The 26,434-nt window shown below is 45.2% G+C and overlaps 2 protein-coding genes across 3 annotated transcripts; one reads left to right on the plus strand and one right to left on the minus strand.

Moving 5' to 3' along the window:
• Positions 1-1,788: 1,788 nt before the first annotated feature.
• Positions 1,789-20,197, minus strand: LOC134548851 (protein spire homolog 1-like; the record flags this gene model as incomplete). Its single annotated transcript, XM_063394001.1, is given in 18 exon segments — positions 1,789-2,100; positions 3,253-3,395; positions 3,809-3,836; positions 4,676-4,740; positions 6,060-6,185; positions 7,257-7,408; positions 7,927-8,065; positions 9,697-9,821; positions 10,266-10,398; positions 10,869-10,937; positions 13,177-13,338; positions 16,191-16,256; positions 16,541-16,666; positions 17,417-17,581; positions 18,027-18,058; positions 19,934-20,087; positions 20,089-20,148; positions 20,150-20,197. Coding segments are annotated over 18 exon segments (1,965 nt in total), but the record flags the coding sequence as incomplete, so codon positions are not given.
• Positions 20,198-20,285: 88 nt separating this feature from the next.
• Positions 20,286-26,290, plus strand: NEPRO (nucleolus and neural progenitor protein). 2 transcript variants are annotated; one of them, XM_063393992.1, is made up of 9 exons: positions 20,286-20,466; positions 20,624-20,778; positions 21,588-21,664; positions 21,772-21,903; positions 22,252-22,329; positions 23,182-23,540; positions 24,206-24,267; positions 24,738-24,988; positions 25,444-26,290. In XM_063393992.1, exons 1-9 carry the CDS (start codon positions 20,313-20,315, stop codon positions 25,838-25,840), a joined length of 1,665 nt encoding a protein of 554 aa, XP_063250062.1. In that variant the 5' UTR covers positions 20,286-20,312; the 3' UTR covers positions 25,841-26,290. The 2 variants fall into 2 exon arrangements, with proteins under 2 accessions (XP_063250062.1, XP_063250063.1); XM_063393993.1 differs by having other exon boundaries at positions 24,795-24,988.
• The last annotated feature ends 144 nt before the right edge of the window (positions 26,291-26,434 follow it).

Genomic DNA, 26,434 nt, shown 5'->3' on the forward strand with positions numbered 1-26,434 from the left:
GCAAATCTCTGTTGTTTTTGAGGCAGCCCTGCTTCGCCGCCCGGCGTTGGGCGGCGCGGCCCGCGGCTGCCCCCTGGCGGGCAGGAGGCGTCCCGGGATGAGGCAGGAGCCGATGGCACCGGGCACAGGGACAGCGGATTCACCGACACCACTGTCGTTGAGAGGAGTGACGGGAACAGGGGTTATCCCATCAGCACGCTACATCAGGGACAGACAGGGAAGGTCAGGCTGTCTCTTAGCACAAACTCCTCCCCAAACACACTTTGCCTGTCTGCTCTGCAAGCGAGGGCATTTCATCTCCCCTCATGGTCACAAAGTAGGGAAAGATAAAGGCAGTGAAACAAGCCCCTGTGACCCCACAACAGATATGTAAGAGATGGAACCAAGAACTGCCTTTGCTCCACAGGTGAACTCAAGTCTGCCTCAATGCCATACGCACACCTTCTCTCCCTGCTGCTGCACCCAGGCTCTGAGCAGCATTTTGGCCTCACCCATTACTCAAAGCAGGCTGATCTCAGCTCATTCCTGGCTCTCTCTAAACTACCTCATTCAGAAAACGTCCCAGAGCACCTCATGCCCCTGGCCCCACACTGTGCCCGTCCTGCCAGCAAGCGCACCTGTGGCTTGGCTGCGTTCCCTGCAGCCTGCAAGGAGCCCACCTGCCTGATAAGGATGTGCCTCACAGCAGCACCAGCGACTGGCACAGACAGGAGGGGACATGGGCAGGCAGGCTGCACCTTCCTAATTGACTGAAGGACAAGGAACACTTGAACTTGCTCCAAAAGGAAGCTCAAGCTCCAGCTTCCCCACATTCATTTACTTGCAGAGCTTGCCCAAACCTGCAAGTAGGCATCAGCTTGCAGACAGGCAGCTGGGGGGAAGCAGAGTCAGGCCAGTGCAAGTCAGCTGGAGGTATTGACCCTTCTGGCAGTTTGGATGCAGACCTTGGGCTCAGCTTAAACATGTCTTTCTCCCCTTCTCCTCTATCTAGAACTGGCCCTTCCCAGCCATTATTTTCTTCAGCATGACTCACTCCAGCAACAAGTCCATTCAATTCAGTCCTGTCTATTTAGGCCGTGCAAAACTCGCCAAGAGAAACTCCATCAGGCCCTACCTCCCTTCTGTACAGGCAATTCCTGGGGATAAATAAAGATACTATTCAATATATCTTTTTTTGTTTTAAACACACACAAAAACAACTATGGAATACTGCAGTAGCCATTTCATTCCAGGGCAAAGGCTTAAGGCCAAGACAATGAACAGGAATCTCTCAAGAACAACTCTTTACCCTTCAGGTGATGACAGCATTGAGAGGTACTTCTGTGAGATGCACAGAAAGCTCTGATGCCAAAGCATGATAATGCACAGAAAAAAATCAAAACAAGCTTCCCAAATCAAATCTGCTTCCTAATGCAAGCAGACAGAGCAACTATCACTGCCATTTTACATGCATCAAAGCCATGAACTTTAAGTGCTATGGGTAGTCAAGAAGGAGTGTTTGCAAAATGCAGGGTGTTTTGTGATCACATAACTGAGAGCTGCACTTTCCAAGCCTCTCATGGGGGTTTTTGGTTAAAAGTTTCCCTGTGCTCAGTACATTGGATGAAGTCTGCTCAGCAATGAATGCAAAAAGTGCCACAGAACAATGACAGCTGCAGGTGCAAAGAAAGAAATGCTAGAGGCATGATAGTGCTTCAACATTTATTTTCCCCAAGACACATAAAAAGAATTAAAACAGTTCTAAAACCCACAAAGCTTCAGAATACTTCACAAAACAGAAATGCTAACTGTGCTTCCTGCTTAGACTAACCAGCAGGGAGGTCTTTCATTCAGGCCTTTATGTCAGTAGGTGCATAAAGCTGTTTCATTTATTTCAGGTACATAACAAGTGACAGGAGAAATATATGGTAGAATCATTCCAGTTTGGTTCAAGCCCAGGAAATTCTCCTGAGAGAGATGCTGTGCTGTTGACTGGAAGCCACATTCAACAGGTATTGCTCACACCCTGTACAGATGTCTGCAGTCAGCCAGTCTGCCATGGTCCCTGTGTAACAGCACAGGGGCTGGGCTAGGTCACGGGGCTCCAAAACAACGGGTACACTGCAGGGGCAGAGAGAAAAACAAAAGCAGGAAAGCTGACCCAGGTTTCTGTTAGAGGGTATGGTGCTCTTCCACCCTTCTCCCAGGCTGCTAAGTGATTTAGCCAAATGCATAGGTTCAAAAGAGCCATCAGCACCACTTAGGAAGGCTAAAAAGCACCAGAACAGCTTCATTTACTAACACTTTCTCTCTACTGACAGTATATCAGGCAGAGAGTTAATGGATATCTGTGTCTGGTCCAAGGTTAGGCTGCATCCTCGTGCAGTAGGATTCTTTTTGCCATCCTGCAGTGTGACAGTAATCCAGTCTCTCAGGACTCTTCTGCAGCACTTGCATTACAACACAGACCAAACCCCTGCCTGCTCCAGTTAACTTCAGTAATGAACAGTACTCCTGATTTTTGGCAACTGAAGTACCAGAAACTTAGATCTGGTTCTTAGAACCAGAAACTACTCTGTCTTTATTCTGTCTACATTAAAGAATGGTTTCACAGGAAGAAAAAGAAGGCACCAGTTTTGCCAGTAGAAAATTTAACAGCTTTGGAAAGAAGTGAACATAAAGAAGAGATATGCACATTGTCTGTCTTTTTCACCCAGAACTGTCAAAAGCTGGTTTTAGAATAATTAATTTTCAGGGGACAAAAAGGAAAGGGTCTGTATGTGCATGGAGGGACCGAGAAATCATTTGCAGCACTACTGTTCAATCAGTTACATCTGAGCCACAATTTGGGTATTTCATGTCTAGGCAGAAAGGGGCTACTCCTGGGTTGTAGTGACAGACTTCCAGCTGTGGGGGATAGAGTGTGATGGGGTCTGGAAATTCTCATACTATGAAGCTACTGCAAGGAACCTTCTATGTCTGGGCTAATATGGACACTTCTAAATCCATGTCAAACCTGATAGTTAAAACAGAAAATGCATTTCAGACCACTTACACTTCCTCCCTTTGGGTCAATCTAAAATCCACAACACTTCTGTGGATTTTAGACTAGAACTGTGGACTAGTTAGACCAGTGGCTAAAACCAGTCATTCAACAGAATTTTCAGCTGACCAGCCCAATATTACACACTGCTGTCTGCGTGTTTGTAGCTTTGCATAAGTAACTGGTGACTTCTTTCAAGGTGAAAATAGAGCAACCCTGTCCCAGCTTACCCGAAATACTGATGGTGCTCTATTTCATGTAGCAACTCAGAGCTCTTCTGCTCTTGAGTAGCTGGATCCTCCTCTCTGGAGAGTCTCAAAAATTTTAGGAATTGAAGTGGGAGATGTACACATGTTCTGAAGGGCATGGACATCTAGACATGGAATCACAACACAAGTCACCTGAGTTCTCAGGGAAACACATCCTCCTTCTTAGCAGGACAATTTGCATGCCATTGAATTGATTTATTGGTGCACTTAAAAGGTAGACATTAATGCAGTGAACTTTCTGACCCTTGTATAAATAGAGCCCAGTGTAACCCCAACCACTTTACACAGGATGAAAGAAAGAAGAACCGGAGTTGTTTTAGCTGAGTATGACAAGAGATATCTGTGTCACCCTGGCTACTTTTACACCTCATACTAGTCCCTCTTCTACTTTCTTAGAAACAAGCTAGAGGGTAGATTTGAGGCAGCAGTGGGAAGAAGGAAAGCTTCTTATGACTAGATAAGGAGGGAAAGCAGAAAATGTAAAAATCCCATATGCTGTTGTAAAGACTAGACTTGCCTTAACACAGCAGTCACAGCAGACAACCCTGAAAAAGAAGGCTCCAGCATTATCATTTGAATAAAGCTCAGCAGATACCAATATTGCAGCTACAGAGGACACTCCCAAGTCTGAATTCATGATTGTGGTAGAATCACTTGATGGCAAAGTGAGCAAGTGAGCAAGCAGAGAGCTCCACTATCCAGTTTGCCAGCCTTCCTATTTCTGGTAGTTTAAATTATTTGAAATGTGTCAACATCCATAGCTTCAAGGCTTTATCTGCAAATGCTCATTAGGCTTCACCCAGCACTACCACCACACAGTTGCTCAATTTCCAGTGGTTGTTTACTTGCTGCTTATAATCAATTCAGTGCTTCACAACTGCTTCAAATAGATTTAAGTGAGCCTTAATGAGCCTCAAGTTCCTCTCTCACTCTCCCATGAACAGAAAGCCTCTCACAAATAAGTGGATACAAGTAGATCCTTTCCCAGTCACAAGGTCTGGAGTTCTCTTTTTCCCTCCTCAACAGAAGATTCTGGTGTAGACCCTCTCCCAGAACCTGTTCAAGCCCTTGGCTGAAGTTAGAGCAAGCCTTTAGAGCAAAATGCAGAGAATGATCACAGAAAAACTAGTTTAATACTGGCACAGGAAATTCGGCTATTGCTGACTCAATACTAAGAGTTAAAACTGAGATACTACTTCAGAGACAAGATTTTCTGCATCCTCCCCAGCTGTAGACACTCCAGCCTGGCTTGTGCAGTAAGGCAAAGCTGAAGGGCTCAGCAACCTGTTTCTATCCAGTACTACAACCGATGAATACTGAGAATTCTCAGCACTGTTCTTTCACTCCTTTCTCCTCCTCATTCAGCCCTTTTGTACCAGCTCACCTGCTGCAGAGGTAACAGTTGTAAGGCCACTTGAGAAACATCTGCTTACGGCAGCTGAAACAGATCTGTGGAAAGGAAAGTTATTTGTGAATGCAAATGGGAAACATCTTTGTACCAACAGTATCCACTGCCTGCCAAAGAGCAAGCACATAAACAAACCTTCTAAAGGCTTTAGATTCATATACAATAACAGGGATCCAATAAAGGATAGCAAAGACACAGGAATTAAAAGCTAAAAAGGCAAAAAAAAAATCTTACTTGTAGGCCAGTGTTTTTATAATGCAGAGGTTTGGGGCAGCTGCCAAACAACAGGAGTTTAAAAAAAGGCTCTTGAGCAAACAATAGCTGTATTGTGCAAGAGTGTAACAGTAGCTAGTTAAGAGAGAGGGAAGAAGAGAGACATTCTTTGAGGTAGACTGCAGCAGTCCCAAAGAGATTAAATCAGGGCAAATTTGAATTCAATCCTGAAGCAAAAAATGAGTCATAAGGAAGCTGATGAGTCGCTTGAACTTTATAAAAAAAGAGCACATTCATACACAGCTGGCAGTCAGAAGTGATATTATCTTGAGAAGTACTTGAGAAAGCTAAAAAAACAGCAGTGGGTAAGAAAGCCATTTTAGAATAGTCATAGAGCAGGCAAGTTAAAGCAGGGTCAGTAAGGTGAGAAGAAAACAAGGATTTAGTCTCTGGAGCATCAGATAGTTTGTGGAAGTAGCATGGCTCTGCTAGTAGAACCTTTGACTCTGTCAAATTTGTACTGCTAAACAAATGAAGGCAAAAAAATGACCCCAAAGCCAAGAAGCACAGGCTCCCTCACATCTGTGCTGCAAAGGGCCTGTACTCAGGACATCTGCTCTGGAGGGGTGGTTGCCACACTCCCTCTAAAGGAGACTCGGGGATAAGCCAGAAATGGAGAAACGTGAACCAACAACCCTGAGCTATACAGCTCCTTCCCTGCCCCCCTCATCTCCCCCACCTTCATGTCCACTTGGCAAGGTGGTTTGAGTCAGCACAACTCAGGCGAGGGAGCCTGAGTCAAGCACCTTTGTTTCACTGTTTAGCAGTACCAAATCCCACCTATTTCCTTTGGGATTTCAGAGCTGACCAATGGTCATGGCAGTCAGCTCTCCTTGCATGGAAATCAGACAAGAAACAACAAGCAAAGGCTGGGCTACTTTCTAGGCAATTTAGACAAGACAGAGTAGAAGCCATCGCTCCACAAACACTAAAAAAACTTTCCTGCCTAAGGCTCAACTCAGATCAGCTGTTATGGACAGGATAAGCTGAGGCAGAGGGAGCCTCTGCAGTTCAGCACTGAGGGCCATGAAACCAGCCAGCTTTTGAAAAGGCAAGGGCAGCACAAAGCAAAGGAGGAGAAACATACCTTTGCTCTTGGAAAGACACCATCACTACATCCTTGGAAGAGGCCTTGCCCTTCCAGCACCATCACTGCGTATCTGGTTCCAATCAGCTCAGCAATGGTTGGCCACTTTGTAGGACAGGGACAGTCCTATTGAAAGGCACAAGTTAAACACCAGATAAAGTTGAAGAAAGCAGCTATTTGGGGAGGTCATCTCAAAACTGGGTCCCAAAGGAGCAGGAGCATTTTTCTCCAAAACTCCCCTTTTGCTTGTGATGGGGAGTATCAGGTGACTCTTTGCCAATATTAGCAGAGAAACTACTACAGGGAGGTGAGTGGTTGTCACAGCTTTGAAGCAGATTCCTTTGAGACATTTTATCCTTTGGAACAGGTCCCACCCTGGCATCTCCTGGATACAATATTCCTTTCCACAGCACAACACTCTCTTGCCCTTCTCTTTCCCAAGATCTACTGGCCCCATCCAAAATGGAAGCTGTGGTCTCATGGTCAGCCAGGAGAGACAACTGTGCTTGATTCCCCAACACACCTGCACCCCCACCACACTGCTGAACAAAGAGGTGTCAGAGACTTGCCAAGGTGGGGCAAGGAGGGATGCAGAGGGAAATAAGGAGACAAGGGCACAACACACCTTGTCAGGGCAGAACAGGGTGAGGCCATAATTCAGAGGGTTGCATAGAAGCACACAGACCCCAGTATTTCTCCCACAGCCATCATTCAGAGCCTGATAACTTCAGTTCTACATATATTATACATTTAAAAGTCACTGATCCTGTGCTATCCACATTTTGTTAACTACTTGTTGCCCTTTATTGCAGCTTAAAAGATACTTGTGAGCACATCAGAATCTAGAGAGAAGGAAGGGACAAGAAGAAAGCAGGATAGTCCCACTCTCAATTACAGTCTGCTTGAGGAAGCCTTGAAGGACACGGTCAAGTAATGTCATGGTATTTTTCTCTTCTTGTATGAGAAACAACTTTGTTTCATGTCATTCAAAGGGAGAAGCCACCACAAGGACAGTACAGCATCCAGTCTTCCATTAAGATGTCTCCAAGGAGAGAATAATATACCAAATTCAGATAGGCATACCATATGTCCCAGGACAAAAGCCACAGAGCATGCTTACTGCTTTCATCAGGATCAAGGTGCAAGTCATTACCAGAGAGATCAGACTAGGGTTGCTTGCTGACATGTTGGACTTACAACTTCCTTGCTTTGAAGGCCTCTCTCTAAGGATTTGGACCTTCCTCTGTAAGGAGGCAGCTGCTGTTGGCCAGTGCTCAGGAAACACTGAGGCTCAATGTCTCCTGGTGTGGGTGCACTCACGGGAGCAGACATGCAATTTGCAGTGACACCTGCACAGGAAGAGAGTTTTAGGGTGCAGAAAACTATCACTGTCAGTTTCTAAGTATTCACCCTGAAAGCTGGACACCCAAGAGCACTACACTGGCCTTCTGAAGGCAGCAAGGCTTACACCTCTCCCCCTCCAACCCATCTGCTCAGATCACAAAAAAACCACGGAGGTTACAGTAATTATGCTTGTCAGTAGGCACTAATGAGGCTTCATTAGCACCATTTAGTTTAATAAAATGAAGTGCTGCACTTTCTACTTGAATATTCAGACCACTCATTTAGCTTTTACTGCAAATTCCAGTCAGGTCTTTGGGGACATGCAATCATTGTTTTGAAGCTGCAGGAGCTACACAAGCTTCAGTCAGTTGCAGAGAAATTATTTTCTACGGGCACCTCCCCAGACTCTTTATTTAGTATTGGAACTTCTCCTGCGAAGTATCTTCAGGTGATTAAAGAAGTGTACACTGAGCCCAGCACAAGGGTTTGGGAGCCCACCAGGCCCCTGGCTGTACTTTGTCACCTGGTTTAGATGTGCAGCCAGAAGTGCACTGAGCTGTGCTGATGCAGGCTACTCCTGATGGCCTGGTGGAGGGAAGGCAGGTGCTGGCAGGCAGCTTGGGAGTGGTTTCCTGCAGACCAGAGGACAGGATGTTCATGATCTGCACATAAGAGACACCAAGGCCACTTCATCAGAAGTACTGCTGCCTAACAAAACCCAGGATACCCACAACTCATCAGAAATGTTCAAGGCTCAGCCAGAAGTGGAGCAGAGAGAAAAAGCAATGGAGTATATTTAAAAACTTTCTATTTCTTCTTGGAATATAAAGTTCATTCCCCTTGCACTCCACAGCTAGGAAATTCCAGACAAGTTAATGAAGTTTCCAATTCACCTGTTCTCTCTCTTGCCCAAGTCCAACAGCGGATACTAGTACTAAAGTTTCATTTGTTCAGGAAGCAATTCTGCAAAAAGTTCCCCACAGAACCCATGGAATGCACTGGAACCATTTCCTTGGCTCCAGCTCACATGTAGCAACACTGGAGAATAGTTCAAGACTCTGTGACTAACCCAACTCAAGAACTCAACTCAAACCCAATGCTTTATCTCAACAGCATTGTTTCTACCTTGCCTAGAAAAGCAGAAAACAAATTTGATTAGATTAGTCTCCATATGAAAGTCCTTCTAGTTTAGTAGTAATACATCAACTACAGGGTTCTCAAATGCTGAACATTTCTACAAGAAGCTCAGACTGGGGCAAATATAGCTAAGATTTTCTGCTTTTGTAATTCATATCTGTTTCCCTCAGTTAGGCAACTGCATTTCACACAGAAATATTTACAGAAAACAGATTCCTGTTTGTATGCCAGAGCATCTGTGCTAGACACGATGTGTTAGGGCTTAAGTTCTGTTCCACAGAATTTTGGAATATGCTCAGACTGAATCCCAGAACCAAGCATTCAAACTTTTCACGACAGAGCCAGGAATTAAAGAACCCAAAGGCTGTATGTTGTGCTTTACTGAAGAACAGTGCTCCCAAAATAACTCCACAGACAGACAAGTGGGAATTTGCCCATCAAGTTCTGTCCTCAAAATACATCATTAAGTTTTCCTTCTGTGAGCTCACATACCACATGAAATCAAAATATGTCAATACATCTGGCATCAAATGCCTGACTGTGAGGTAAGAGTGGGAATATTCTGGTCCATATTGGCCAGACTCCCGTGCTCTTATAACTTCTGCAGGATCTATTTTCAAGAAACCAGAGCAGACTTCACTTCTGTAGAATCATAGACTATCCTGAGCTGGGACCCACAAGGATCACCAAAGTTCAACACCTGCACTGGACCACCCCAAAAGTCACACCCTGTATCTGAGAGCATTGTCCAAATGCCTCTTGAGTTCTGTCAGGCTTGGTGCTGTGACCACTTTGCTGGTAAGACAGTTCCAGTGCCCAACCACCCTGCAGGTGAAAAACTATTCCTAATAACTAACTTAAACCTCCCCTGACTCAGCTTCAGGCCATTCCCTTGGATGCTGTCACTGATCACAGAGGAGATCAATCAGTACCTATAGGCTGCAGTCATGACACAAACAGAAGTGTTTGAAGATGAAATGAGCTTCTGTAGAGGAAAGGACTTCAGTGAACCCAGTGGTACCATATTTATTCCCTTTTCAGACAAGATTTCCTACACCAGGATTTGTTCTTGACCTTCCAGGCTATGTATGTGCTTGCAGCTCTAATTCCTGAAGTATGCATGCTTCTCATTGTCCTTTCACCTGAAGCTCCTTACCTGAGCTCCTGCTCCCAGCTGCTGTGTTATAGTGTTGGCAATTTTAAACTCAGTACTGGCACCTTGGACACGTAAGAATTTATTGCTTGGAGAGTTCAAGGCAGTATTTGATGCCACAAGCATTTCTGCAGGGGAGAGGGAGAACAAAAAACCCCATACTCACAGACTAAATGAGATAGAGCTGGGACAAAAAAGTGACAAATTTGATACCCAAACATTGGAATTTGAGATTTACCTAGGCTTTTTTGACCATCACCTAATCTTTTAATCTTAGGTGATGGTCAAAATCCTGTAATCACACTTAGTGGACAGACAAATTTGAACATCCATAAAAAGAAGGGCAAGTTGAAATATCTTTTGAGTCCTAATAAGCCATAAACTGAATTTTTTAGAAATAACTATTTTTATGTCATACCATCTCTATCACACAAAATTTGTATTCCTCTCTGCCCCTTACATTACAAATGTTATTGAAAAGATAAGTGGGCTTTCATTTCCAAGGCCATCTACTATTTTTAGCCAATGCTGTCTTCACTTGCTTGCTTGGTAGGTCACTCCATAGAAGGTACCTTTGGGCCTGCTCCTCTCTTCCTGCGCTGCCTCTGCTGCCCAAAGCTTCAGTGGTTGTTTTATTTCTGCCATGAGCTGTTCATGCCACCTGGGCTCCCGTGGCACACACTGTTTCAGCTTCCCCTTCAACATCTGCAGGCAAAGCACAGCACCCCAAAGAGCCATTGGACAGAGTAAGGAGACCAGTGGTGACAAAACGACAGCATCAGCAGTGGCACTGCTTTACAAGTGGTTGTCACCCAAGGGGGCACTGGGCCCTGCACATGAGACAGCCTTCAGCACTGTGCATAGTAAAATACTTCAGTGACTCTCGAATTTGAAACCAAGAACTCCAAGAGCTCTTTCAAGACCACAAAGTGTTGCAAATTAAAGAAGCAGTGGAGGAAGTAGGAAGATCATCTTTCTTCTACAAAGATGTCAACTCCCATTTTTCTAGTACCATGTTTGGCAGGAGGTCTAATCAAAAGTTAAGTATGGTTAATATAACCCCTCCCAAATACAAACCAGTAGCTAAGGTATTTGCTTTACATTCCTTCAAAATGTCCTGCTGCCTCCAGAATTACCTTGTTTTGCTATCATCAGATGCAGCACCAGTCACCTACCGGCTTTAGATGAGGCTCGAGAGCAGCTACATCAATTTTGGGGGCCCTGTGCTTTTGCTTGATGGTCACCTGAAAGAGCAGAACGGATGTTTAAGAAATCTCTGCTCCTTGTACACTCTGCCATTCAGTGGCCCAGTAGATTATACAAGTCAGGATTTGGGAACAGGGGAAATGGGGAAGCCCCAAACAAACAAAACCCCCAAAACAAAAAAAAAAAAAAAAAAAAAAACAAAAAAACAAAAAAAAAACCAAAATACACTTCAAAAAAAAAACCCAAAACAACCCAAGCCCCAAACAAATACAACCCCCTCCACAAACCAAATAAACAACCCCCCCAAACCAAACAAGGAGCTGGGAAGTGTAGAATAATGACATTTCCTTATATGAAGTTTTGGTAGGGAAAGTTTTGCCCGTGGCAAACCAGAGGCAATCAGAAGTACTGCACAGCCCTTACAGGCTTGCACAAGGAGCACAAAGCCTTCCAGCCCCAGCTGCTCATGAACTGCTGTGGGAAGCAGCTAGAAAACACTGCACTCAGATACTAATGTCAGGAGTGATCCCAACAAGCACCATGGTCACATCATACTCACCAGTAAAAGCTCGGCTCCAGGGAGGAGAGCAGCTGAACGGGTTAACAAGACTGTAACAAGAACTGTTGCAGCTGTATGCCTAAGCCAGAGTCCTCTGGGACTGGCTTGCAGCCTGACATGAACTAGGAACAATAGCAAGATAGAATTGCAGGGTGATATTCATGTGAAGCATCAAGCCCTGTGCTTGCTGCATAGGGGAGAACTGACAAAAAAGTCAATTGCACACGCACATCTTTAGCTTGCCTTGTCCACTTACTCGTATTTTGAGGCTATGCCATTTACTTTCACTTGTGTGGACAACTTCAGGACACGTGGGAGTGCAGGTAGAACAACACTACAGCTCCCCACACTAGCTGTGCCTTCATTCATTTGCAAATTAGACCACTGTTTGCTAGAGAAGCTTTAAAATAGCTTTGCAGATGGGGAAATCCTAGTTTAAGAACCTTCACAAAGACCTGAGCAGTAGCACTCTGCTTTCTTTCAGCATTTCTGACTACTACGCTTCAAACATGTTTGTGCTTCTCGTGGACCAAAGAGACCAAAGAAAAAGTTACCAAAAAGAAAAAAGGGAAAAAAAAAAAAAAAAAAAAAAAAAAAAAAAAAAAAAAAAAAAGGAAAATCAAGAGCCTGATCATCCTGCCACCTTGAGTTACAGTTCTGTACTGCACAGCACATTGACACACAGTGCTTTGCAAGGAATACAAGTTAGTTATGATGCACTTACCAATACTATTAATTTACATATCCATCAAGATACCATCTCCAAACACATGACTTAGCATTACGTGGAGGCTGGAGCCACAGTCAAGCCAAGCAAGAGAGGTGCAGGGTTTAGCTGAAGCTTTTAAACCTGCTACACTCTAGCAGCACCAACAAAGAGGAAAAAAAGCTGATGTCTAGTGCAATATGCAAAGTTTTTGTAATACTGTTCTTTATTACAAGAAGAGTTGTTTCTCATCTCCTGCCAATACATCTTTTGCAAAGCATGCCAATGCCACAAGGCCTTGTGCCAATGTTTTAGATCTGCTCATCATTCCCAGCTCAAGCTGCAGCAAGCAAAGAACATCACAAGTCTTTAGAGACACCCCAGACGTTTTTGTATATGGTCACCTTCACCAACCAAGTGGTGAAGCTGGAAATCTCTGCCTCTCCCTGTGAGGGGCTCAACATTTTGTACCCTGATAAAATTCCTGCAGTAGCTGAGTGCACTGCCCAGAGGCCTCTGCCTGAGGCTGAGCAGAGAACTGTCTCAAAAAGTGCTTTTGCACTTGCATACACACCATAGCATCTGGGAAGGCAAAGCAGCAAGTAAAAGGTGCCAGGCACAGCTCAGCCTCAAGGAGCCTGGAAGGACACAAGTGTCCAAGGTGGAAAGCACAAGGAAGCAAGAGTGTGTTCCATGCAGCTGTTGTGTGCAGGGCAGAATAACTGCAGCAGGGAAGCGAGTGGCTGACCCTGGAGGGAGAAGAGGTTTATTCTGCCGTTTCATGAAACCATGGCTACTCCTGACTTTAAAAGTTACTGGAAATGAAGTACTTGGATGGACAAACAGGGTGATATAATGTTGAGCTGCAGCTGAGAAAGAGCCCCAGACACTTCTGGACTTTGATGTACCTTCAAAAAAGGCACACCTTTGAAGAAGAGGTCTACACACAAACTGCTCAGAAACAAAGTAGAGCAGGTGTTTCCAAAGCTGTCTGTTGACTGCAGTCACTCACCTTCCGCAGGGTGTACCTCTTGTGCTGAATGTCATCCAGAAGCATCTCATAGGGAGAGCGGATGCGTTCCTTCAGAGACACGCGGCGCTGCGGTCGCTCGGCGGCCTTGCGCAGCCTCACACCGGTCTGCAGCTCACAGAGGACATCGGGCCACAGGGACACCTTGGAGAAACCAGCCAGGGCCAAATCAGCACCTGGCTAGAACTCACAGAGCAGCATCCCCTCCCTCCATCTAACAGGGCACACTTAGTAGCTGAAGTCATTCAGAAACACAAAATTGTGCCCTTCTACTCACTTCCAGATCAAGGTACCAAAGCAGAGAATTGCTTTTCTTTGCAGAAGTTAATTTACAACAAGGAAACTCGTAGCTGGCTCACCAGGCTCATTCCCAAAACTTATCATTAACTTTATGGATGTTCTTCAGCAAAATACAGCTTTTGCTGCCAGGTAAATAAATAGGCCCATTTTCTTTCTGCAAGTGCTTCAGGTGCCAGAGTGTTTTCCTATTTCTGGATCCTAGGAAACACTAGGAATGAAACACCAAATCTTACTGTTAAAATCCTATGAATTTTCTGAAAACCAAGGGTTGAAGTGTCCAGAAACAAAAGAGGAAGACAAGTAGACAAGGGATCTCATGCTTAACAGCGGCATAGGTTAGCAGTCTCAGTCTAGAGACACAAGCTAAAACCCCTGACATCTGCTTGTCCTGTTTCTGTGCTAGTATCTGAGGATGTTCAGGCATGCAGTATAACCCAATAAAAGTTAGACAGGGAAAAAAAGTAATCAACTCAATAGCATGTTTAGACAACACTGTAATGGAAGTGCTAAATCAACAGCTTATCTGGATCCCAGTGGCAAATTGAGTAAGAATAAGTCATTGTATTATAAACAGTGAAAGGGAAGCAAAACATTTTAGAAAACTGCCTCAGAACAGAGTATCTGACTTGGGCTCCTCTCTATTTTCTACTTACAGCATGAAGCATCTTCTCTTTACTTATCCCTTCAGATATTTTGGAGTAACACCAGAAGAGTCTTATGTAAGCTCTGACTGATGGCTGCCTTCAAGAAGTCAGATATTTTTGTTGGATTGTTTTATCCTGGATTTGGTAGTCATACCTCAGCTCCAGAAAACTAGAACTCTCAAAGAATGACCAAACAGTTGCCATACCTCCTAGGCTGCATTTAATACTGTGTGAACACACAAAAGGGCCAACTCACCAGTACTAGAGAATTTTGAAATAGCTTATCCCAAGACAATTGCACTTTAGAGTTGTATTTCACATGGTGACTGAACTTGACTGAGAGACATGACCTGAAGAGCGACTTCTGTACTGTAGTATTGCCACATTAGTCTGGGGACAAGAATTGCCTTCAGCTGACCATTTCAGAGCCACTTACACACCCAAAACATTTTTGAGATATTGGTGACATCACTATCACTCATGCTTTTATTTCCCTACTGACTGGATCACTGCAATTATTCTATTTTTGCCATCCCATGTATTGTCAAAAGCCACCTAAACTTTCCACAACCTATGCAGTACAAGACAAAATGGTACAACACTCCAAACCCATTACCTCGAGTTCAACAGGTGAGTGCTGAGAGAGCTGCGTTTCTAACAGGTCTCACTGCTTAGACTTCAAGGTGAACATCAACTTGGGGCATGTACAGATAAGCTCTGCTGAAACTGTACAACACTGCATGCTGTCAGGCTGTGGTCTGCATTTCAGAAGATCTGTTTTGTATCAGTCAGCATGAAAAAGCGTGGTCCATAGAGCACATTACCTGCTTAGCACCGCTCAAGACATCAGCTCTGACCTGTGGGATCCCAGAAAAACTGGCATCCTGGTTATTTTAAACTCAAGAGATTGTCAGAGCAATGCAATCAACTAGTGTTAGAGACTTGGAAACTAGAGGCAGAGGATTTGCAACAGACATGCAGCTTTTGGAATCCGTGCCTCCTGAAGGAGCAGAGGCCAAATACCCTGCCCTTCAGGCCACACGGCAAAGGCCATGTATTTATTCATGTATTCCCTGCAGAAAAGAGCTACAGCAGTTGATGAGTTTGTGGTTTGAGACAGCTTGCCAGTTTATTTTAATAGATCACAAAATTGAGAATATGCCCAAACACACATTTCACAAACATTTTCATACGAATAGTTTGAGCACGCTTCAAAGCAAGTGCTATTTAGACAAAGGGAGCGAGTCCACAAGTCTCTTGGGGCTTGCTGTTTGCCTCCACAGACTCCAGACTACAGAGCATTTGTTTATGCTGGGCAGAGCTCCAGCCTGAAGAGCTATTTGTTTCTGATTGAGCCCTGACAGTGTAGGGCCTTGAAAAAAGGTTGGTTTCCCTGCCCCAAACACACAGTCCAACATCTATGGAAGCACAGAAGGCAAATGGAGGCAAAAGAAAGGCAGTGCACAGAAGGTAGGAGTGACATCTCCTCACCCTCCCTCACTCCTTTTTTGAGCTGCTGGAACTGCACAACCACAGAGACGGACAGTGCTACCGGCCTTCAGTCCCTGCCAGACCTAACCAAAAGAGATCCCACATAATAAGAATGGACTAGTCCAGCCCAGGACTACCAACAGCAGAAGAGTTTTCAGTCCAGCTATGAGAAGGGAACAGATTGCTTTTGGCAGGTGTCAGTTCCTGCCAAGAGCTGGAATTTGGGGCTCATTTGTGGGAAGAAACAGCCTGCATAACTACTTGTGGGCACTTAATCCAAAGACTGCCTCCAACTTCATTTTTAGAAGTGGTTTAAGTTGGACCACAAAGACAATCTTTAGGTAGAATAAAAGTCCACGTGAGGTTGACATATGAAATAGTTTAACTTCAAGTTCACTCCCCAGCTTGTTTTGCAAACAAGTCTTTAACTACTCAGGCTCCTGAACAACCTAAGCAGTTTAATTGGTGTTCAAGCTCTATTTTCGATAGAAGAATCAATGGAGAGCCTCAGAGAGCCAAAAAAAACCCAGTCCCCCATAACGAATAAAATAAATCTCTTACACCATGGGTTTTCTTCTTTTGAATGGGATTTTCCACCCAATCTTCCACATCCATTTTTCTCAGTCTCTGAGAAAAGCAAGCACATGAGGTCATCACTTTACATTCTTCAGTGATTTCCTATCTATTTAGCATAAATTATTAATGTTTATCTGAAAAGCCTAGAAGCTGTAAGCATCTAAACATTCAAATGCTAGAATAAATAAAAATGGTCCAGAGACAGTAGCTATTCACATTGTGAAAACAGAACTTCATCCAGGCTCCATTTCTAGTGCAATGAGAAGGTTACTTTAGAACTTGGTGAATGTGAGAAGGAAGAGGGAATAGCAGCTAAAGGGTAATCATCAACATACCTCTTTGGAGGTCTGGATGATGGTCATAAGCTTCTGAAGTTCCACATATTCAGTAAACAGACTCCTACAGGTCATTTCATAATGACTGGTAGCCTCAGAAGGCCTGGACAAGTGCTCTTCACAGGCCTGAAAGAAGTGCAGCTATTAAAAAAAGATCTTGAAATAAAAAAAAAAGGTAGGAGGGAATAAAGCAAGATTCTGTTTCCTCAATCCATGGTTTAAAATTTTTTAAATTATCTTCACTGCCCCTTTATATTTTTTCTATTGCAAATACAGAGGAACAAAGAAGGAAGATGTTCAATTTTTTTTGTACAATAATGGAAGTAGCTGTGTAATTTGTGTATCTTGTTTTCCATAAGGTGTGCTTTGAAACAAGCTCCTGAAAGGAGAAGCCTCCAGTTTAAAGAGCAATTCACAGCAGATGGATTCACTTGCCCTGTTCTTTTTTCCCTGTCCTGATCAGACAGAGGAATGGGAAGTTTCTCATACCTTTAAATTATGGCTGAGAGAAAAATATCTGTTTGAGTTGAGACATTCAAATCCAGCCTTTGAAAAAGGCAAATACCACGGGAAGGGAGTTTTTTCAATATCCATAAAGTTCTAGATATTGAATTTGCACAGTGTGTCCAGAAGGACTTTGTAGACACAGCTGTGGGAGAGCCATTCTCAGACTTCCTTCATAATTCTTTTCCATGGGCACTTACAAATATCTTAAATGGTTCCACCTTTTCCCTCTGATGGGAAAGCCAATGCTCCATCTCTGTCCTCCAGCAGCCCACCCAGCTTTTTTCCAGCAATGGTCTTGCCTCTTGGTCAACAGCACTGTTCCATCAACTCCTCTAAAGCTGCTGTATTTACTAGGGGGAAGAAGGAAACCTTGATAACATCCTGTAGGGTGACTGGTGGTTTTGGTGTCTCGTCATCCAGTTTCAACATGAGGCACAGCAGTTTCTCCAAAGGATGGCTCAGTTCTCGCTCCACTTGGCTGTCGATTCCCCAGTCCAGGGCTCCATAGATCACCACTCCCAAGCACTCCAACAGCTGCAGACAGAGACCAAGGAAGCAATGCAGCACAAAGCCTTGTGGAGAACATCACAGCTCTTACTTTCCAGCCATGTGTGTGTCCTCCTCTGCTCCTGAGGACTGAGCACATCCCTCAGGATGAGAAATACCAGCCATTTAAGCTGGTTTACAGTTTTTAAATGGCCTTAACTGGCACCCCAAGATATCTGTTTTTAAGACAAGACTGTGGCCTATGCCACAGCAGACAGCATCTGTGCACATTGTTTCCCAGTCTCATTGTCTTACTTGAGTTCAGTCCAAGAATTTTGTTTCCTTTTCCAGGTTCCAGGGGAGTCACTCTCACAGGGCACAGCAAATTCAAGCACCTTGATAGTTTCTGAAGACAACTGCATCTCCTGAGCAGGCCCTCTACTACAACAGGATTGTATCTGCACACACAGTGAAGGCAAAGACACAGGCTTACCTTGTCCTCTGACTGCTGAATGCTGCCAACATCTGAAAGGGAAAAACGAGGGTCAGGGGAGAAGAACAGCTGTAAAGGGAATGATAAACAGCTTTTAGAACCCTTTTCAAGAGATGGGAACAGGAAGCATTGTTTTTGATAAGGTAACTATCTCCTCTGAGTAAAGTCAGTCACACCTGGGGAAAGTAGGCCTGCATTTGGAGAGTGCTAGAAAACAACACAGGAGACTCCCATTATTTTGAGCATTAGCCCAAAGTAACAGCTTCTGCATTTTGCTCTTTGCTAATTGATATCCAGACTCCAGGGGAGGCATGAGATCTTAATCTTTATTCTTTACTATCCACTCTAGTCCCTGAAGAGTTAGCCTAGCACTGACTTCTGCTGCAGCCCAACCCAGCCCTATACAATACAGAGTTATTACCACTTGCTGGCTACACAGGGACCAAAAAAGGGGGAAAATACCAATCATAAATCTGCTGTGAGAGTTACCATAACAAAGGAACCATACACTGGAAGATGAACAGGGCAGTACACATAACAAAGCCTCAGACTATTTATTTCAAATAACATAAGTGGTGGAAGGTTTTCATCACGACTATTCCCTAGAACCAAATGACTCAACAGACCACTACTAGAGAAATGAGGAGGTCATACGTCTGTATTATCACTCATCTACAGACCTCTGAAATTAAGTATAAGCAGGAGAACGGTATCATGACAACACACACAGAAAAGAGAGGGGAAAAGAAAAACAAAAAAAAAAAAAGCAGGGGAAAAGAAATTTCCCCTACTTTACCCTCACATTTCAGCCTGTTATGGGAACAACCCTTAACATCCGATGCTCTTACCAGACTTGTGGTAGACCTTGAAGGAAGCAGTACCATCAGCATGGACAAAGACGCTCCCAGAACCTTTTATGAACACAGAACGGAGTGGTGGGCACAGCCCCTGGGCCAACTGCTCTATTTTTCTGCAACACTGATAGCAGATAGCCCAGGCTTGCTCCTCACTTATAGGATGTTCAAAGCACCTCAGAAGATCAGCTAGAGAGACCTTTGTGATCCTCTGCTCACACCCTGGAGGCTCCATTTTCCTTTCACCTCTAACCTCCACTCTTAGCCTAGGGAGCTTAAAACTCCCTTTTCCAGCCTGGGCAAGTGCCCACAGCAGCTTTTTATCAGTTCTGCCTCTTGGCTTGCTCTTATCGCTCTTCCCCACAGGTGCAACCATTCACGCCAATTTTTGCTCTGTCATTTTAAAGGGTCATGACTTTATCTGCATTTGTATGAGATTTCTTAAAAGAATAGAGTAAGTGTAAAACAAAATGGAATCAAGAGAAGGTAAGAGTGTAAAAATTTGTGCTCAATTTAACTCTTTTGTTTCTAACAAATACATTAATTGCACCAATGTTTGCAAATAGGAAGAGTACATTCAGCTTCAGGCAGGGAGGGAAAGAGGCAGGAAATGTCTTGTACTTGAGGGAGGAGAACTCAGGACACCACAAAAATCATTTTGATAGGAAACTATTCCAACTACACTAATAAATTACATCAACCAGCTCCATGGGGCACCTGCAGTGGCCCCCTGCCCCAGCAAATTCCAGCAGCAGGGGCAGTGAGCATGGAGCGATGGCATGGCCAGGCAGGTACCTGAGGCGTAGGCAGCAAAGGCCTTGCTGAGGACGCCGATATCGCAGAATCACAGGATCAGGTGGGTGGGAAAAGACCTCTGAGATCAGTGGGTCCAACCTGTGACCGAGCAGCAGTGTCAGCTCCAGCCTGGCACTGAGTGCCGCGTCTGCTCTTCCCTTAAACACCCCCAAGGACGGTGACTCCATCACCTCCCTGGACAGTCCGTTCCCATGGCCGAGCACCCTTCCTGTGAAGAAATTCTTCATGATGTCCAACCTGAACCTTCCCTGGTGCATATTAAGACTATATCCTCTACCCCGGATATAAATTTCTCCTGGCGTGAAGCCAATCGCGCAGTTTTTCCAGCGCTTGGAGTGTTGTGTGTGACATGGGAGGGCACAGCTGCAGCGCTGGGGACCGCGGTCACCCCCAGGAACACCCCTGCACCGCCTCACGGAGCAGCTCAGCCGCTGCTGCGCTGGTTCCGACGGCCACAGCTCCCGAGGTACACAATGGAGAACTGCGAGATTTAAAAAGTGTGAATAACGCTATAATTTATAGTTATTTCCCGTCTCGCTTACGGCATTTGGGTCCATGAAGCACCCCCGCGGGGTGACTTGGTCCGGCCCGCGCCTCTCCCCGCCGGCCCGCGCGGATGGTGCCGGCCACGCTGGGGCTCGCCGCGCGCAGCGGGAAGATGGCGGCGCCCAGGGCGGCGTGGGACGGGCAGGAGGCGCCCTGGAACCGGCTGGACGTGCCCTGGCCCGCGAACAGCGCCACGATCCCGCTGGCGGCCCAGCACCCCGCAGGTCCCGGCGCGGTGCCGAGGGGGGTGGCGGGTGTTCGAAGCCGCTCCCGGGTGTTTGCGGTGGGTGGTCTGTGGGTGGGAGCCGGAGGAGCGGCCGGAGCGGCGGCGGGCGCTGAGGCGGCGGCGGGCGCTGAGGCGGTGCCCGCTCTCGCCCGCAGTGAGGTGTCTGTCGGCGCTGCGGCGGCGGTGCGACATCGCCGGGAAGCGGCTGTCGGGGCCGGGGTTGGCCGCCGAGGGACGCGTGCTGCGCTCCGTGCTCTACGTGTACCACAGCAGGCTGCTCCGGCACCGGCCCTACCTGGCCCTGCAGCAGGTGAGCACCAACCCCACCTGGGCGGCAGGGACCCGGCACCCGGACACTCCCGGCCCCCAGTCACCACTCCCCGAAAAGCCTTTACAGTAGCATTTGGCGCCAGGAGCATCGTGCAAAAAAAAAAACCACAAAACTTTGGGAGCAGCTGCTTTTTTGCTCTCTCACAGTCGAGCCCAGTGGGTTTGTTGGCCCTGTGCAGCAAGTGCAATTTCCATTTTCCAGCCCTTGTCTCGGAAACTCACGCTGAGACCTGAAATAGGTACAATTCGATACCTTTGAATACATGACTAATACAGGGACATCATTCTCAACTAGTTGTAAAAATGGGAGGGAGGAATAATAATCCTATCCTACTTATTAGGTAGTTTCTGTTTTAAGATAAAAAGTGAACACCTTGCCAGTTTTCCAGGAAAGGGTTAGTCAGCATCTTCAAATAACTGTTTTGAAATGGAGCAGTAATGCTGCTTACCTTCTTGATTTGTTTATGTGTTTTCCTTCTTGACATCCAGTAGTAAAGGCCCTTGTATACAGCAGGGAAATCGTGCAGCACCAATTAAACATGGCCTACTCCAGTCCTCCACTTAATTCTATACTTAATATTTATTTATTTCTATATTTACAGTAGAGCAATGAAGGAATGTTTTTAATCATAGTGCACATGTAGAAATGTCCCAGAACATCCCATCACACAAACCTGCAGTGTGGGCTGTTAAACTGATAAGGAGGTGTCATTTAATATAGTGACAGTTCTTAGACCAGGGCGCTCAGTCACTCAAAATACCACTCAAAGGAGTTTTCTTTTCTCCTAGGTAGAGCAATGTTTGAAGCGCCTATGGAAAATGAATCTGCTGGGCTGCCTGGAAACTCTGGTAAAACTGATTCCCAAGTAAGTGTCACGATCCCATGTCTTGTACTATGCATTACCTCAGTCTGCAGAGCTAAAGGAAGAGGATGCTACATCATAACCAACTCTTCATCCCTTCATATCAACAGGAAAAATGCATCCGAAGCCCACGCAGAGTGCTTGGTTCCCAGCCAGCCTATGCTGGAAACAGTGGCTTTGAAGGTATTGGGAGGCTGCAAGCTCATACTACGTCTGCTGGATTGTTGCTGTAAAGCTTTTCTGTATCCTTTTTTCATCACAAAAATATTCTTAGAGTTCACCAGTAGCACCTCATGAGACCCAGACTAGGTCTTGTGTAGGCCCTGTATTGCTCAGACTCAACTGTGTAATTCATATGTGCAACTTGAAGTTTCTTTGATAGCCAAACACCTTTCCAGGGTTTTCTTTTCAAGTTATTATGTAGGAACCTCAGGCTGTTTGGCTGGCAGCTGTTCTGGCCTTGAGCAATCCAAAGTTTGGATACCCAGATTATTCCAGGATACCGCCTTGTGAATTGCCTCTAGTTGGTGTGTTCAGCAGGTCTCATTACATGCTGTTTATTTTTTCACCTTAACTGCTGTAATCTTCAGCTTGTCCGTTAAACACCTCTGCTCGAAGGAATTCATACTCCTGAATACTCTGGCTTCAGGGCTCCTGAGCCGGCTCTGGTTTGTGTGTTCAAAAGTCTGTCTTGTTTGTGTCTGTCTGTTTGATGTGCCTGTCAGGGAGAAGGGCTTGTAATCAGGCCTTGCTGCTAAGGGAGTTTTATTCACTTGGGAGTAGGAGAAGGGAGGGTCCCTCCATGCCTTTGGACTTGATTCTAGCACTTGCAGAGTTGTACGAGTGGAGAGACTTCTTAGACGCTCTTATGGAAGGCTTTGTTCTTGGATCTTAGCAAACTGTTGTAGCTCTAATGAAATCACAGTGTCAGCCTGCCACAAACACCCGGTACTCTGTGCAGCGAGGAGTAAGTCCTGCTTCATGCTGAAATGGAAAGGTCGGGATAAACACATTCTATTATACGGCTGAGTTTTCAAGGAAAATTGGTGTTCTGGTCTCTGTCCCTCTCTCTCTGGGAGAATAACTGCTGTCTCTAGCTGAAGGAGTAACAACATTGGTAGAACAACTTTCTTTGGCACAAGAAATCTTGTAACTCCAGGAAACGTACAGCAGGCTGTTGTATGGCATCAGGCCTGAGTTGGTGCAGGGTGCTTTTGAGGAAAGACCTCTTGGCACCTTGGATGTGACCCAAGAACCTGATGGGTCCCAAGGGCAGCACTCAGCAAAACTACAGAAGCAGAGGGGCTCCTGATCAGGAATTTACAAGTTAAGTCACTCCTGCATTCTGATCTGGAACAGTTCCTTAAAGCTCACATGTAAGGAAAGCAGGGTGAGAGTGTAAAAAGGTAAATTTGTACTGAGGGGAAACAGGGAAAGGGCAGCTGAGTTGATGGTAGTTGTCCAGTGAGTGTCATGTTTTGCTAGAGGAGACTCCATTCCTTTTTGTCTTCTATCTTCAGGATTCAGTACAGGTGTGTATTGGAGACCCTCACATCCTTGTACGATGCCTTGTCAACAGTGCTTCATCTGGTGTCTGAGACCCAGCAGGCCCCTTATATCAAGGGGTTTACCTTCCCTTCGGATATCAGTGACTTCCTTGGAGTTAACATATCTTCTGAGGCAAAGAAGCAAAAGGCTAAAATGCTTACAACAAAAAAATCTACCTGGATGAAGAAGCTCTTCCAACCAATGCCAGAGGCAGTGTCAAAGGTTGGGAAAAAGAGAAAGTCTGAGACCTGTACAAGTGCCATGAAAAACCGCAGCATTCCGTGTACCCTGGACATTGGAGAGACAGTTGTGGTGCCCACAGCCAGGAGAGGTAAAGCCTTGTGCCAGTGTAATGGTTTCTGACATCTCAGAGACTGACTGCAACTTCTGTCCAACAGCGCCAAGCACTTCTACACCCACAGTGTGGTTCTAGTACAGACTCCCTGTCCTTGGAAGAAGAGAATGCTGCATGTGCCCTTGCCCTTAGAAAGTTGTGGATAATGTCAGAGTCATGATTTTGGTGGGGGGGTTCTTTTAAACAGGATAGACCCTGGAGAGAAGCAGGTAATGAGTGCAGTATACACGTCCTGGAAATAGTTACTTGAACTTTCCAGCCCTTGCATAGCTAAGAAGCTATGGGCACTGTCTGCAGTCCATACAAGAGTAGGTAAGGCTGTAGGTACAGGATGCAGGTATCCTGTGCTTGCTGGTTCTGAACTGTGCCCAAATCTTCCTGTGCAGTCAGGGCTATGGCCAGTGACTGCAGCTATCCACGTGTTTGTGTGAAGCTTTTACCCATTAAGTTCTCCTTTGCAGCCATCTCTAAACCTGTGCATGCCCTTCATTCCTTGCCAGCTGCAATGCACGAGTGTAGTCCCCTTGAGTTTGCCTGGAAATGTTGAGCACAGGTGTGAGCCTGCGGAGAGCTCTGCAGCATCTCTGTGCAGAGACATTAAACTATCTCAGTGTTGTAATGGAACTGTCCTCTCTCTGTAGGGAAGCACCCAGAGTTTGACGTGAAGAGCTTGCTTAGGCCAGCCAGACATCCAGCAAAGGAGGTTTGTATGGTATTGTTTTACATGTTAGGTTGGTGGTTTGGGTTTGTTTTACACAATCATTTGGAGTGTTTTTTTATTATTTTAAAGACTCTAACACTTGAAACGCGATATCCCTGATTGAAAATGTCCCCCTTCCATGCTTTATTTTTGCTTGTCTAACAGCTCAGGTTAGTGTGGAAACTTTGCACAGAAAATCAAGCACTACTTATTTCAAATAAGGAATAGGAATTTGGGCTTTTGTTGGTTTGTCAAGTGAAATGACCAGAGTGCACGTCAGTAGTAGACAGGAATACAAATTCTAAATATCTGCCTCTTCTCTTTGTATTTCACAAAACAACACGGATCTTCCCTTTTCTCCTTAGAAAATAAGGACTGTTCCCACAAAAATCCCTGTGTTCTGCTCCCTTCCAGCAGAAAAGATCTGACACATCATCTTTTTAAAACGCTGTTTCTGTTACTGTTTGTTTCAGGGTCTAAGCATTACATCAACACCTTTTAATGCAAAGTCATCACCACTTTTGTTTCAGACAGCAAAATCACAGCACACTGGATCTCTTGTACAGATGGTTCAAACAGCTGCATCCTTTGGGGAGCTGTCAGAGGCACTCAGAAAAGCTATTCTGTGGTGCAAAAACAACAAATGCAAACCAGAAGCCTATTTTCTGCGTAACAAGTTGTTGAAAAGCAACCGGCTACACCATGTGGAGGCTCAAGGATGCAGGTAGCTTTGCATGGCTGTGGGATTTCTGAGTCTAATACTGTATTTTAAAATTATGTATACTATAGTCTAGTGAAATACATTGGTCTAAGCCATTTTTAAAAAACTAAGGATCACTAGTTCAGGTTACTGGGTGCTCTGACCGTGGGCATTCTTTTTAGCTTCAGTCACCTGTGATTTAAAAAGGATTTAAAAAGCTAACAAATGTACAATACTTAAGAGGGAGGATGAAAATGCAGCCTAAATCATCTGCATGTTTTATGGTAACAACGGTATGAAGCAAGGTTTGTCTTTATTCAGACTGCCTTGGCTACTGTTGTACAAGGTGCTGTTCTGTTTCCTTGGTATGACAAGGAAAATGATAGAGATGGGTAATAACAAAATCTCTCCAAACTCCAGATGAAGTAACACTTCAGTAGCTGATAAAGTTCTGTTTTGTTCACTTTGCTTCCCTTAAGCTTGAAGAAAAAGCTGCGCTGTGTCAAAACATCTGTGTGTAAATACCTCCTGTACGGGTCACAACGCACGCGCGGGCCGAGGCAGCGGCGCAGGGCACGGATCTGCCCAGGGAGGATCAGATCATCTGCACTCTTGGAAACAGCTCTAAAGACTGGTGGGCAAAACCCTCCTAACCCTTTTGGGGTCTGTGAGAAGAGTTCATCACTCATCCTCCCTGCTTACCAGGATGGGTCTCCAAGTCAGGAAGAACATTCCAGCACTGACACAGGACGTGTCAGACTAAACACAACAGGGACCCCTAAGCAGCTGCTGCTGGAAGGAAGCCCTGGCCCTGCATGGAAAGAAGTTGCTGAGAACACAGATATTGATTCTATTTTTGCAACAATAGGTGTCTGACCCTGGACTTGAAGGAGGAAAGGAGTCAAGTCATTCTAGTTTTTTGGGTTTTTTTAAGTAAATCCCTCTGAACCCTAATGGTGTCTCAGTAACTCACATCCTGTATTCTGTTAAAACAGTAACAACCATTTTATTATGTTTTTGTAAAACAGCTTTTTTAATGGCTGATTTTTATGTTTTTGCAAATAACTGAATAGTCTCCATCCTATTACCTACCCTTGTCCAGGAACAGTAACTTACTCGGTGTCCCCTCTTTATTGCCCAATCCAATGTTAAATGCTGCTGTTAAAAATCCACAGTGCAAACAGCTGCCATCCATGGCAGGTAGGCTGCAGCTGATCACCCACTGCTGCTTTGGACAAAAGATTTGCCAGCACCTTTCCAAGCCTTACACCCTTGCTTCTGTGCTGCTTGTAGAGGGGACAGCCTTGATGTGCAGTATTATTGCTGTTTCAGCATTTGTTATGCTTGTCCTGAAATGAGAAGTTAATTGAACCTGCCTTCCCTGAGTTATTCCAGGAGTAGGGAAAAGCACAGCTGTGGCCTGCAACAGTAACCCACCTTGTATGAACTGGTGAATGTACGTTCAGTTAC

Source organism: Prinia subflava, chromosome 3 (assembly GCF_021018805.1).
Source record: "Prinia subflava isolate CZ2003 ecotype Zambia chromosome 3, Cam_Psub_1.2, whole genome shotgun sequence".
NCBI classification, from domain to species: domain Eukaryota; kingdom Metazoa; phylum Chordata; class Aves; order Passeriformes; family Cisticolidae; genus Prinia; species Prinia subflava.

Bases quoted from the DNA above. Each gene is read 5' to 3' on its own strand.
- NEPRO (XM_063393992.1), top strand. From the start codon at position 20,313: ATGGTGCCGGCCACGCTGGGGCTCGCCGCGCGCAGCGGGAAGATGGCG. The intron at 22,330-23,181 runs GTTTGTGTGTTC...TTCTATCTTCAG, and splicing joins GGGCTCCTGAGCCGGCTCTG to GATTCAGTACAGGTGTGTAT. The intron at 24,989-25,443 runs GTAGCTTTGCAT...GCTTCCCTTAAG, and splicing joins GTGGAGGCTCAAGGATGCAG to CTTGAAGAAAAAGCTGCGCT.